General features: G+C 32.8%; 5 protein-coding genes across 5 annotated transcripts; 1 reads left to right on the top strand and 4 right to left on the bottom strand. All coding sequences in view use genetic code 12, as the record gives it.

Moving 5' to 3' along the window:
- Positions 1–1,359: 1,359 nt before the first annotated feature.
- Positions 1,360–3,343, bottom strand: DAL1 (allantoinase; the record flags this gene model as incomplete). Its single annotated transcript, XM_064885763.1, has 2 exons — positions 2,595–3,343; positions 1,360–2,471 (listed from the first exon to the last, which is right to left on the bottom strand). Coding segments are annotated over exons 1-2 (1,737 nt in total), but the record flags the coding sequence as incomplete, so codon positions are not given.
- Positions 3,344–3,688: 345 nt separating this feature from the next.
- ETR1 (Etr1p) lies at positions 3,689–4,786 on the bottom strand (the record flags this gene model as incomplete). Its single annotated transcript, XM_064885602.1, has 1 exon — positions 3,689–4,786. The coding sequence occupies one exon, from the start codon at positions 4,784–4,786 to the stop codon at positions 3,689–3,691; it is 1,098 nt and encodes a 365-aa protein (XP_064736423.1).
- Positions 4,787–5,163: 377 nt separating this feature from the next.
- On the bottom strand, positions 5,164–6,566 carry RJT21DRAFT_54401 (uncharacterized protein). The gene has a single exon (XM_064885010.1). It carries the CDS (start codon positions 6,211–6,213, stop codon positions 5,467–5,469), a length of 747 nt encoding a protein of 248 aa, XP_064736422.1. The 5' UTR covers positions 6,214–6,566; the 3' UTR covers positions 5,164–5,466.
- Positions 6,567–9,795: 3,229 nt separating this feature from the next.
- HGT19 (Hgt19p) lies at positions 9,796–12,054 on the top strand. Its single transcript, XM_064885013.1, has one exon. The coding sequence runs from the start codon at positions 9,987–9,989 to the stop codon at positions 11,895–11,897; it is 1,911 nt and encodes a 636-aa protein (XP_064736421.1). The 5' UTR covers positions 9,796–9,986; the 3' UTR covers positions 11,898–12,054.
- A 730-nt stretch (positions 12,055–12,784) lies between these two features.
- Positions 12,785–14,394, bottom strand: GLO3 (ADP-ribosylation factor GTPase-activating protein). The gene has a single exon (XM_064885008.1). The coding sequence runs from the start codon at positions 14,251–14,253 to the stop codon at positions 12,847–12,849; it is 1,407 nt and encodes a 468-aa protein (XP_064736420.1). The 5' UTR covers positions 14,254–14,394; the 3' UTR covers positions 12,785–12,846.
- Positions 14,395–14,406: the final 12 nt, after the last annotated feature.

The raw sequence follows: 14,406 nt of genomic DNA, 5'->3' as shown, positions 1-14,406 counted from the left end.
GTATTTTATTAATATTTATTAGTAGCATATATGAACAGTTTATGCTAGTCTCTTGCATTGCCTAGAATTATAGTGAAAAAAAACAGTGAAGCTATAGTTTGCTGGTGGAAGATACTTACATACTGTTACAACTATTATGCTAAACCAGTCATATACAGTATCTAGTAGCTGGGAAATTCAGGCGATTATCAATATTACTCCTAGTCACTTCCATCCATAATAGAGCTTTCCATTTTTGAGCCTCACGCACGCACTTTTAACTGCATAACAAATAATCTTAATTATAACAATACCATACATATGATACTATCACTGGGTGCAAAACAGCAAAAACAGCAAATCAGCAAAAGTTCTCAAATGATACTCTACACTTGTGAATTAGGTCTATATGGAGATTATAGAAAAACTATACGACTTAGGTTAGACTCTTAAACTCATAACACTCATGGAAATAAATCTTATTTCTTCAAACCAAACGAGTACCGAGGAACAATTCGTTTCTCCGGATTAATCAAAAGACCGATAAAACATGAATAACTTTCTATAATAACATACACCAACAGTAAATTACAACTCTACCCTCAGTAAAAGAACGACACTTTGTAAGATATAATAAAACTTAATTTTAATTATACAAAAACTATTTAGTGTTCCATACTTTTGAATTCCGTCACAATACAAGGAGGGGAACCAGTCATATGATCTAATTAACGAATTAGGCTTATTCTTAAGATTAAGAAAAACCTTAACTAATTTTTCATTTTAATCACAGTCTATAGTTATTTTTACATTAATATCAATATCACTACATATTCTGATCTAACGTATCTACTTGGAATAGTAGTCAGTCAAATCAAATGAGCAATACAATTCAACAGTCATTAGACATAATTGCAACTACAACTGTTGCAAATCATGGCGTCCAATCAGAACGCGACAATGGTCAGCAGGCCACAATAGACCTATCAGCAATACCAAATATAACTAATCTGTTAGTAACTCCAATATCAAATCCTTATCGACAAAGTCCTCCTGTGACAAACCAACCACCAAATCCACTGCCTTTCCCAATATGCCGATTACCAGCTCTCAACCCACCTAGAAGACCACCACCACAACATCCACCTCCATTATATAAATTGTGAAAATTCAGAATTCATTCACTAATCTTAAGTAATTAATTTATTAATTAATTAAGTAATTAATTATTTAACTATTTATTTATTCATCTATTTATCTATTTATTATATCGGGTTTACTGCTGTTTTAACGGCTCATTAGTTCTATCAACCGTTTGCAATTCACTAACTATTTATATGTACATACAACTGAATTAAGCAAATATACAATAGTTTATTCAATTCTAGGCTCTAAGATCAATTTACCCATTGGTAAATCGGAATGACCTCTACCAAATGCAAAAGCTGAATTACCTCTTACAATAGTTTCAATGACTCTACCTTGAAATTTCATACCATTATAAGCAGTTAATTTATTTTTAAAGAAAGTTTCATGATTTTTAACTTCATATTGAGCAGTTGGATCAAATATTAATAAATCTGCATCATAACCTATTTCAATTTTACCTTTACAATGACTTAATCCTACTTGTTTGGCTGTATTTATAGAACACCACTTGTTAATATCTCCAAATGTAATAGGTGGTGATAATTTTAATCCTTCAGTATATAAGATTGGTAATCCAAACCCAACCGATGATATACCTCCCCAAGCTTCAAAGAAATCACCCTTTTGTAATCCTTTTAATTCAGGAGTACATGGTGAATGATCTGATACAACAGTAGTAATAATATCATTTCTTAAGGCTCTCCATAACAACTTCTTATTTTCTTCTGTTCTGATTGGTGGACAACATTTGAAGTGGGTAGAACAATTACTAATCTTTTCAGCATATAAAGATAAATAATGGAAACATGTTTCAGCCGTAATAGGTAATCCCTTAGATTTAGCGGCTCTAATCAATGGTACTGCTTCATGAGTAGCCAAATGAACAATATGTAATGGTACAGTAGGAAATTTAGTTGAACAATTGATTATTTCAGCAATAGCTGTAGTTTCAAAATTATCAGGTCTTGAAGCTAAAAAAGAGGCATAAGATGTTGGATCAACATTAGCAAGTAATTTCGTATCATCATCATCCTCTTCTACTTCCGTAGCTTTAATAAAAGGTGATTCATGCTCATAAACTTCTTCCAAATCCTTATTGTAATGATGATTAGCTATTCTGGCAAACTTCCCAAATGTGGGTTCAACAGCTGCCAAAAGAGGTGATTTAGCCAATGCTAAAGCTTGTTTATCTGTTAATACTGAATGATCAATTGATCCTGCATGATTATGAGGTAATTCACAATTCTCATGTTCTTCCTGATGATAAGTATCAGAAGTTAATAATTCAACTACTGGCTTAGGAGCTCGGTTAATAAATGAAGCTGACATTCCCAAGTTTATATCTTCGATATCATTCGATAATTTGGGTATATCCACACCATTAGAAATTGAAACCGGTTTACTGATAGTATTATTTGTTTTAGTTTCAGTTTCTGTATCATCTTCAAGATAAAATGTACCATTACCATTAGACTTCTGATTATGATTTTCATGAGGTTGCATTTCAGCATGGAACATTAAAATTGTTTTCTTATCTTTAACTTTATCCATAGCTTTTAAAATATATGGTGGATCAATAGCCGGGAACTCCTCTACTCCACTTTCAATCATGAAACCTTTAAACCCTCTAACTCCCATTGTTATTAATGGATTCAAATGATCTAAATTATCTGGAACTAAACCTCCCCAAAATCCTACATCAACCCAAGTTTGATCTTTTGCTGCATCAATTTTTAAATTAAAATTAGCAATGGTTGTCGTTGGAGGTATAGCATTAAGAGGCATATCAATTACAGTAGTTACTCCACCTGCAGCAGCCGCTTGAGTACCAGTCGCAAACCCTTCCCATTCAGTTCTTCCAGGTTCATTAAGATGAACATGAGCATCCACTAATCCTGGCATAATAACTAATGGACTAACATTTCGATAATCTATAGGTAATACATTATATAATTTTAATAATTCATCATCTTCTGATACGATCAGTAATTCAATATGAAGAATTTTACCCGATTCAATAGAAAATATTATAGTAGCTGGTACAACTGATTGTCCAATTAATACTTGTGATGATGACAATGCTCGAGACATATTGATATGATAATGATAATGATAATTCAGTCTATTTCATAAAGAATCAAAATCAACATAAACATAAAGAATTACTTAAACATGGTGAAAATTAATTATGGTTTATTTCCATATCCGGTCGGAGGGTTCCAGCTTACATATTTCGGGAAATCTACAGCGGGCATTTTATTTCTCTTATCTATCAACCCGCGGTGGGCGAGCAAAAAAAAGTTTGGCAGCCATTTAGAAAAAGAAACGTTCTTTCTAGTAATGGATTATACTTGTTTAAAATACATTGGGATAGATTATCTAAAGGGGTTATACATTCACCAGCTAACTGGATTGAAGTAATATGAATAGTACTTACCATTGATACTGGCTTTTATTGTGGTTAAAGAATCTCCTAGTGTCATTATATAAGTTCGGATAAGACCGAAACTCACATGTAATGGATATAAATAACTATAAACAGAACAAAATATTTAGTTAATTAGAAAGTAATTAATTGCTTACCATTACTAGAGTTAGCAACTGCTTCCTGATATACTTCATGTAACTGTTTTTCACCTCCTTGTTCAAATTTTGTTTGAATAGCTGGTGCATCTTTTAATTTTTCATCTTCATACCATTCAACAATTTGATTTAATGTTTTAGTTTTTAATTCTGAATCCTTTAATAATTGAGTAACCCAGAATCCTGCACTAGTAATGTTTTTGAAAATATGTAATGAAGTTGGTAAAATAACTGGTTGGAATGACATACCTCCATAAGTTAACATTAAACCATTATTAGCTAATTTTCTTGCTATACCGGTAGAATTCTTACCACCAACACAATTAAGTGCCAATTTAATCTCACCTCCTGTATCTTTAGTCCAACCTTTAATAGTAGCACCAAAATCTCTAGATGCATTTTCTTCTTCTGTAATAACTTGTGTAGCTCCAAGGCTGTTCAATTCATCTTTAAGTTCCTGTAAATTTGGTCTATCTCTAATAACAGAAAGTGAATTAAATCCTAATAATTTTGAGATTTGAATAGCATACTTACCAACTGCTGAATTACCACCGTTTTGAATAAACCAATCTTTACCAGGGGTTAATTTCACAAAATGAGTTAACATAAGTAAAGCAGTAGGAGGATTAACAGAAATAGTTGCTCCTTGATTAATGGTTAATCCAGATTTTTTACCCTTGGCCTTAGATTGGTCAGGGTTTGGTAATTGAAGAAAATCAGTATCTTTAGCTAAAGCATGAGTTCTCCAAGTTCCAAAATTGACTTGAGCTGGAACTGCCCAATCACCAACTTTGAAGTTAGTGACTTTATTACCAACCTTAATGACTTCAAATAAACCTTCATTACCAGTTGGAGCACTTGGTTCACTAGTACCTAAAGCAGTTGTCTTTTCAGGTTTAGATGGATATACACCTTGAATTTGATTAATATCAGAAGGATTGACAGGAGCAGCTAAAGTTTTAACAATTATTTCATTTTCACCAATATTGGCATCATCAATTTCATAAGTATGAGTTTTTAATACATCCTTAGGTTCTCCATGTTGAGAATAAACAACGACTTGTGATGTAATCATTCTAAATTGATTTGAAGTTACTCTCAATGATCTAGTGCGGGAAGGAATAGAATTCTTTATTAAGGACTTAAACATTTGATGGTTTTATTTTGACAAGCTATAATGTCACAGTCGTATAAGTTCGTATAAAGAGTGGGGAATGAATCAATTGAACAATATTTAAGTGTTCGTATTGAATTTGAACTATGGGGGATTTGGATTTTTCGGTTCAGTACTTTTGCTATTTTTGTGGGACGATTGCTCTTTATAATTGATGGTCTCAACTAAGTTCACCGAATAATAGATCTCAATTCATTCACCGTATAACAGTAATGAATAATAAAAGTTAGGGCTTTGGATATTTAACGGTTCGCAGTTGATGACAAATCATAGATAGAGATGGTTAATTCTTGATTTAGCCGTCTTCGTTCCTGAAAAGCGGAGGTATCGCTGGGCTCATACAATTTCCATGGATATTATGTAAGCTTATAATATAATTTTAATTAGAGAATAAGCATTAAATTCAATTCATTCAATAATAAATCATTACATATAAGTGATTAATAATTAAATCCGATCGGATTCACAAGGGTCTATGTCTTGAAAGTTTCAAACTAAATAAAGAATAAATACAAAAGCCAGCTTTCTAATCGGACTCATTAATGCTATGGTCCATCATCAAATATAAAGGCTTAAATTGATTAATCTGTTTTCTCTTTATCTTCTTGGGGAGTATCTTGTTCTTTAATTTCTTCTTCAACATCCTCTTTTTTCTCTTGTTGCTGTTGCTGTTGTTGTTTTCTTTGTAATTTTTGTTGTTTCTTCAACTTGGTGTTTTGATAAGTACCTAAAATGAAAAAGACAGTATTAAGGAAAACAACCCACAATTCAGGTGGAATATATTTCTGGGCAATAATTAATGAGAAAAATGAAGTGATAAGGGATGATTTTAATAAGACTGGGTATACTTTCTTTAATCCAAGTTTCACTATATAGAAGATCTTAGCTAATTCTTTAGGAATTGAAGTACTCTTCCATGATTCAGGAAATTTATAATTGTTAATTATAGATAACCACGAACCATAAACACCAGCCAATAATGGAGTCACAGTCAATAAAGAAGTGAAGAACTTTGCAACCTGTTGGGCAGTAGTCAATTTTCCTACAAATATCTTCTTATTGATAACCTCGTAAATATTATGTGAAATTGGAGTTGAGATAAGACTTCCATAAAATATCATTGACAATAATTTTGGTGTAAAGAAATGTTTAACCTTATATTTACCACAAATGGCAGTTTCTTGTAAATCATCACTAATAATGGACGAAATGATTTCATTCAAAGCAGCATAAATTCCTGCTGTAATGGACTTAGTTAATAAAGGATTTTTACCTAAATGATCTAAATATTGAGCATTTAAAGCTCTAAGAGTACTTGCTGATGGCATTGTAATTTTACAATTGATTTCCTTTGAATATATAACCCTTCTAATGAAATCAACTACTAATTCTAACAATAGAATAGTAACAACAACAAGTATGAAAAATTCTATTATAAATATATCAAGAATTTCCGTAGTCTTAACTAACGGATCTTACCCTTCTGATTAGCCTAAAATATATAAAGCGCGCACAAAAGCGATGGGGGGAATCAACATCCCACTAATGTAGTTTCCAAATATTTTTAGTGGTATCGGATATATTTAACTAATTGGGAAACGACTGCAATATAAAACCAATTAATCAGACCAGTTAAGAAGATAAACCAAGTTTGTATTTAACTGGTGGGATAACTATTGGAGTGGTATTAAATAAACTTCTCTAAAAGCAGCTCATGAATTCGGGTAATTGGGTTATGAAGTTTGTATCTAGCTCGGACCACCTTTCTAATACTATAAAAATTCAATTATGCCCTACCCACTTCTTATAAGAATCTCCTCTTCATTTATGTGCAAATATTACAGATTCTCCACATCGTATAGTTGCCGAGTCTGCATCGGAAATACCCCGAATTAAGGTGTCGGAGAATGAGACTCTAGCTTTTTTTTGCAACAGTAAGTTAGTTAATACCATTAAAGTAGATTAAAGTAATTCAAGTCGTATAACACATACAGTGTATATACTTAGGTACGCCCAATAATATTGCAAAAGAGAAATGATATTTGACTCTTTGATGTATGCAAATCTATTAACAGATCTAGGGCGCCTTTGCCTATTTGGGCATGTGGTTCCGATGGAACAAAATTTATATGGTAGGAATAATATACTGCATATAAGCTCAGCTAATTGCAAACACTTACAATACAAAGAAACAACGAAGCAGAAGAAGATCTCTTTGTATTTCTAGACTTAGTTATCCTTAAAGTGCTCTCAAGTTAAGCTTTGTAATTCCATGAAATTAACATAATTTAAAAGTGATGTAAAAATGGGGTGGGATTTGTGCTTCTTTTTGAATATCACTACTGAAAACCTAGATTTAAATATATTTTATTGTTTGATTCATTATCTTTCCGAGTAAACGACAAAAGATAATGTCCGAATTAAGAATTAGTTGTGAAACTCTTATCCACCGAATTGCCTAAATCTTTAAATAAAGTTGAGTAACGAATTTGGAAAAAAGGTCTTTTCATTATCAAAGAATGTTGCAAACATGCAAGATTGTTGGGTCCAATCCCTTCTCCACTAGTTAATCAAAGGGATATGTTAACTATGTCAACGGAAGTAAAAAATATCGGATCGTCAATCCATAATTTTGCAACTACAAGGAGAGCAAAAATTTATGGCGCGGTATTTCCAGTTTTTCCGGAGAGATTTATGGTAGAACTGTACATTGAAAAATACTGCTTAATAGTGTGCCAACTAATTTAGTATCACTATATCGGTAAAACAGCACACTTTGCATTGAAATCATAGGATCAGTCCAAAGAACCTTTACTCCAGTTTTAATTACGATATTTTTGGGGTACATGTGGAGAATCTGACTTCCATTGCATAGGGATAGATCAAAATCGATCTATATATCAGAAAATGTCTGATTTTAGATGGCACGCTGCACCAACACATACAAGCAAATCGTTTGATATCGGACTTTATTTGATATATATTATGTGTATCAATCAAATAACTATGCCTTTCTTAATTGAGCTTTATTAAAAATTTAATTTGAATTATAACTGCACGGCTAAAAATTTTTCCGTTTTTTACTTCTTTACACACAATCAAAAGAATTAAATTCATGAAATTGTAATAGAAACATGTAAAGAGGGTCATTATTGATGTTGACACGTCTGTATGATAGTAATATACTGATACGCACTGTGGACCAATGAAGCTTCACTAGATCTTTCAATTTACAGGGCTTACTACATGGGTACCTACGGAGGCCAGATTAATTGGAAAATGAAGCGCAAAACCGACACTAGAAAAAAAAAAAAAAGTACAGTTCTTCCGATCAGACATTTTCAGGTCGCTTGTAACTCACACGAACTCTGACCTTTATAAGGCGTTTGTAATTATACCAAGAATCATTAAGACTGCAGATAACAATTGGCTGGATTAGAAGACCAAGACAGCATAGCACATTCATGTTAACTCACTTGTATAGAAGTATAGAACTCAAGGGTGACGTAATCAATCCTGATTTGTCAAGATTAAAGATACTATGATCCCTAATCTAATTTGTTTCAAATGGAATATTTTCTCCAGTTTGGAGAAGGGTGGGGTACTATAAATAATTTTTGAACGCATATTTCCCAGTCAAATCCTTCCATCGATTAGAACAACTAAATTGTGTACAAGTACTATACAGTACCTTAGTTTTTAGCTCGCGAAATTTGAGCTCTATCGCACATTCTCGGTGAAATCGTAGTCATCACATTTCTATGGTGGGGTAGCGACTGATAATATAATGGAAGTATAGGTTCTTATTCAGCTCATCCCAAACATTCAGGGGATACATTAATATTAAACTTTTAGCGGATTTAAGCTACTGTGTGTTAATCAAAATGCGAAGAAGATGTAAGCGCAATGTAAGTATTTACACCACATTTTTAAATGCAAGTAAGCTATAGTTACATTAAATTAATCTACTATGAACTACAGCTTCTCAGTTTAGAATAGCTTAGAGTAATCAGGATTGAAATATTTCATTATACATACAATTAGCTTTACGAAAGCAATAATCTGAAAGCCTTTTCAATAATAGCAATTGAGACTTAGTAAAAATTACGTCATGTTGCACACTTTTTTTTGTAAATTACGTTAACAGGAACTGTTGATACATAAAAAAATCGCTTCATTAGTGCCAACGCTACAATAAACCCCGTCTTTTCCATTGTAACCAGAATAATGAATGATCATTATTCTATTCTTAAACCCATTGCTTTATTCTTTAATCAAGGAGTTACAATGAAACTAATAGCATTTTAAAGAGAAGTAATACAATGCAAAAGTCTAAGTATTCTGATATTGGACAAATTTAAGGTTCAAGTTGTGTTTTTATGAATTTAAATGCCAAGTATCGTCTGTCGGATTGACTTCTTTGATAGAAGAGGGCTGAAATGTTATCGTAGCGTAGCGCTTTCTTTTTCTTTCTATTCTACCTTTAGTCTCCCATCTTCAATTTTTGAAACGTTCAAACTTCCATTATTGTTTCTTTAATTGATGTAGTGGGAGGGGATTCATTTGTTGAACAACAACGATAGTTATCAACTAGTGATAAGTTTAATTGCAGCCTACCACAACTCAATTTTGACCCAAAAATTATCCACACAAACGCGCAAATTAGTGCTGTTTTCCCGGATTCACGTCAATGGTGGGGTAGCCAATATTTTGTCTGACAGACATTAAAGATATCCTTTTTTGGTATGTCTGGATAAAAGCTGCATACAAGTGTGCATATAGATGTCTGACATTTTCTTTTTTCTTCATAATTATTTTTTATATTGTTCTAAAGTATGGGGGAAAGAACGCATAATTATATCAATAGAATATCACTACAGCAATTCAGAGCAGCAAGCTGCTAAATATATAAAAGCAAGTTAATTCCCACTTCAAAAGAAATAATGTCTGTAAATAGTTATAATACACAAGACTTGTTTTTACAATTGCTATACCTACATAAACTTTTGATTGAATTTTTCATATAATATTCATATCATTCTTTATTATCTTAAGTCCGGAACTTATAATTTAAAGGTTATTAGGTTATTAGATTATTAACATGAGTGACTCTGAAAAGATCGAAGCTACTGCCGATGAAGGTTTATTTGAGCACAGCTCTAATTCAAGTTATGGTGAAAAGAAACATAAGAATCCATCTGATTTAGAATCTTTACATTCAAAAATTGCCGAGCCAGGTAATGGTGAAAGAGGTAATATTTTATCACAATATAGTGAGAAGCAAGTTATGCAAATGGGAAGAAATTATGCATCTAAACAGGGTTTAGATCCAGAATTATTTGCTAAAGCTGCTGCTATTGCCAGAACTCCAACTGAATTTAATTCGATGCCTTTCTTAACCGAAGAAGAAAAGATTGGATTGAATATGGAAGCTACTAAGAGATGGCATATTCCTCTTAAATTAGTTGGTGTTATCGCATTAGGTTCTATGGCTGCAGCCGTTCAAGGTATGGATGAATCTGTTATTAATGGTGCTACTTTATTCTACCCTAAAGCCTTTGGAGTAACCAAGTTAAAAAACTCCGATTTAATCGAAGGTTTAGTTAATGGTGCACCATATCTCTGTTGTGGTGTCATTTCTTGTTGGTTATCAGATATCTGTAATAGAAAGCTTGGTAGAAAATGGACTATTTTTTGGACTTGTTTAATTTCTGCCGTCACTTGTATTTGGCAAGGTTTTGTTAATACTTGGTGGCATTTATTTATCGCTAGATTTTTCCTCGGATTTGGTATTGGTATTAAATCTGCTACTGTTCCAGCCTATGCTGCTGAATGTACTCCTAAACATATTAGAGGTTCTTTAGTCATGTTATGGCAATTCTTCACTGCTGTTGGTATTATGTTTGGTTATGTAACTACATTGGCTTTTTACTATGTTCCTGATAAATCTTTTGGAACTGGATTGAATTGGAGATTAATGCTTGGTTCTGCCTGTATTCCAGCTATTTTTGTCTTAGTTCAAGTTCCATTCGTTCCAGAATCTCCAAGATGGCTTATGGGTCAAGAAAGACATAGGGAAGCTTTTGAATCATTGAAAGTTTTACGTAATGAAGAGATTGCAGCTGCAAGAGATTGCTTTTATCAACATGTTTTATTACAAGAAGAAGGTTCTTATAAAATTCCAACTTGGAAGAGAGCTATTGAAATGTTCACTGTCAGAAGAAATAGAAATGGTGCTCTTGGTGCCTGGATTGTTATGTTCATGCAACAATTCTGTGGTATTAATGTTATTGCATACTATTCTTCATCTATTTTCATTGCTTCTGGATTTTCAGAAGTATCTGCATTATTAGCTTCTTGGGGTTTTGGTATGATCAATTTCACCTTTGCTATTCCAGCTTTCTTAACTATTGATAAATTTGGTAGAAGAACATTATTATTATTCACTTTCCCATTAATGGCTATTTTCTTATTAGTTGCTGGTTTCGGCTTCCTTATTAATCAAGAAACTAATAAAGAAGGTAGATTAGGTATGATCATTATTGGTGTATACTTATTCTCATGTGTTTATTCTTCTGGTGAAGGTCCTGTTCCTTTCACTTATTCTGCTGAAGCTTTCCCATTATATATCAGAGATATTGGTATGAGTTTTGCTACAGCTACTTGTTGGTTCTTTAATTTCATTTTAGCATTTACTTGGCCAAGATTATTGAATGCATTTACTGCTACAGGTGCTTTTGGATTTTATGCAGCTTGGAATATTGTTGGATTCTTCTTAGTTCTTTGGTTCTTACCTGAAACCAAGGGCTTAACATTAGAAGAATTAGATGAAGTATTTGCAGTCTCTGCAACTAAGCATGCCAAATATCAAACTAGAGCTCTTTGGAATAATTTCCAAATATATATTCTCCGTCGTAACGTTGCTCCATTACCTCCATTATACGAACATCAAAGATTAGCAGTTACTAATCCTGAATGGAATGAGAAGACTGAAGTTTCTCACATAGAGTAATTTTAGACTTGAATCAGTTGTATATTCTGGGAATATCAATAAATTTATTATGTACTACTTAATTTATAATGCTTAAAATTTTCTAAATGTTATGTCATAACTTTTAATACTAATTCAGTTCTTGTGTTTAAATTTCCATGTAGTAATGTTGCTAATTTTAGTGCCTATGAGGAGAAGATTTTCGCGCAATAAGAGGCTGCAAGAGTTCGCCGCTGATTGCGCTTTCCCCTCTCCCTTTTCCTCCGATATATATAATATATATATGGGACAATTTACTGTTTTTCATTAACATATTGAAAGATCTCTGTAAAGTATGCTCATTACTAATTTATTATACTCCGCTTATATTGCCCTTTGCTCTCTATTTATCAGAAACACTCCTGGGTATTGGGCCTCTAAAGGTGTGCCTGAATTGGACACAGAAATTGAATATCCCTACCACATGCTTGGTTGTCCTAATTTCGTGAGATATACTTCAGGACCCTCATTTCCCAATCTTGGAGAACTTATTAGATTCGAATTAGAATGTAGCTATTCTAATGATACCGGGGTTTGGCTAGGGGTTCATTATACAGATCCTAATGCTACCGATCTTTCAAATTGTTTTGTCGTTTCTCCACAATTTGCAGCTAGCTTGGAAGAAGGAATGGAAGCTTTTAATGAAAAATTAGAAACGATTGATGTGGATTGGATGGCTGAAGAAAAACTGAGCGTTATGTTAGAAGATTTAGGAGTTACCGATGAAGATGTGATAGAATACTACAGAATCTATACGACTCTTGACACTTCACAAAGTGCAGAACGTACAGAAAGCTTAGAAAAGTAGATACATTTATCGGTATATATAACCAATACGAATATTATACAACTAATCCCACTAGACAGGATTCAATAAACATTATGAACCAATAATTGAATATCAAAGAACAACCAGATTGGATGAATTCTTCTACCTTAAGAAATCTCTTAAATATGAACCTAATTTATTAGCACCTTCTTCTAAAGCATCCTTTAAGACATCCAAGTCTTGATTAGCATTACCAGAAAATCTTGAAGCAAATTCTCTAGCGGATGCTTCAATATCACCCAATTGACCAGAAATAGATGTACTTCTGTTACCACGAGTACCACTACCACCAGCACCACCATTGGCAGATTCATCTTCACCGAAATAAGATGAAGAAGAAATAGATTGTGCTCCATTGAAAGATTGTAATTTTGCTTTAGCTTCATTATTAGCTTGTTCATCAAATCTAGGACCTCTACCAAAGAATTCGTCTGATGAAATACCCTTTTGAGTACCGAATTTATTGGTTACTTCTCCAGTATATTTGACTTCTTTATATTGTTTAGTTGGACCATTTGATACTTTATTATCACCTTGAACCATACCAAATCCCAATTTTTGAAATTGAACGGTGGTTTCTTGAATAGATGGAGCGGAATTAGTTTCCTTCTTAGTTGATGATAAAGATAATGATGTTTTTCTTGGACCAGCAGCTGGAACAGTAGAAGTTGTTGATTTTGGTTCTTCTGCACTAGGATTATAACCTAATTTTTTAGCTTCTTCTGCTTCTTGTTTAGCCTTTCTTTCAATTTCATCAAAATCAATATCTTCACTTTCACCTTTATTGACTTTTCTGATAGCCCTGGTAGTTCTTGGACCATTACCTTTACCGGATAGAATTGACTTTTTGGCAGCAGTACCATTATTCTTTAATCTTGATGAAGTAACAACTGAAGATGAAGTTCTAGTTGTTACTGCCTTTTTCTTTAATGTTAAATCATCAGATGATGCGTTTGGAGTGATATTTCTGGATGATAATGGTGAAGGAGTTGAATTGATTGGTTTACTAAAATTTGAAAAGAAATCATCAGTAGATGATTCACCATTAGAATCATTTAATGAAAAATTGTCAGTAATATCATCTAAAGTTACCACATCAGGATGCTTTTCAGCATCTTTTAAAGCTCTTTGCTTTAATTTTTCTTTATATTTATTAGCAACTGGAGATGAATATTTAGCAGTTGCATCAACATTATTTTTATTATTAACATATTGTGAACCACCATTCTTTTGGAAAAATTCCTTAGCTTGTTGATTCCCACCAAATTTAAAATTTCTCAATTGAATTCTTTGCCATGAATCTAAATTAGAAGATTTGACAAATGAAATATGAACTCCCAAATTTCTATGAACTGCTGAACATTCTAAACATAAAAAGATTCCAAATGGGATAGATGTCCAAGTTGGATTTCTATTGGGACAATCAAAACATACTTGGTTAGCTGGATCCTTTTTTAACCTATCAAAGATCTTGGCAGCTTCTTCTTTACTGGCTATAGCATCCGACATCTTATTTAACTTTCTAGTACTTTCTACAGGTGTCGTTAATATAAATACTGATTAATCAAAACGGGAATTTAAGGCCCTATCATTTGGCGATTCCGAAATGTTTTCCAAGTACGTGTTACTGTCACTTATATGCCGTCTCTGCTCGTGATAACA

This window comes from Scheffersomyces amazonensis, assembly GCF_036850825.1.
Source record: "Scheffersomyces amazonensis strain UFMG-HMD-26.3 chromosome Unknown RJT21scaffold_7, whole genome shotgun sequence".
NCBI lineage: Eukaryota > Fungi > Ascomycota > Pichiomycetes > Serinales > Debaryomycetaceae > Scheffersomyces > Scheffersomyces amazonensis.
The sequence above is the reverse complement of the archived record's forward strand: the minus strand, read 5'-3'. Positions and strand labels throughout refer to the sequence as shown.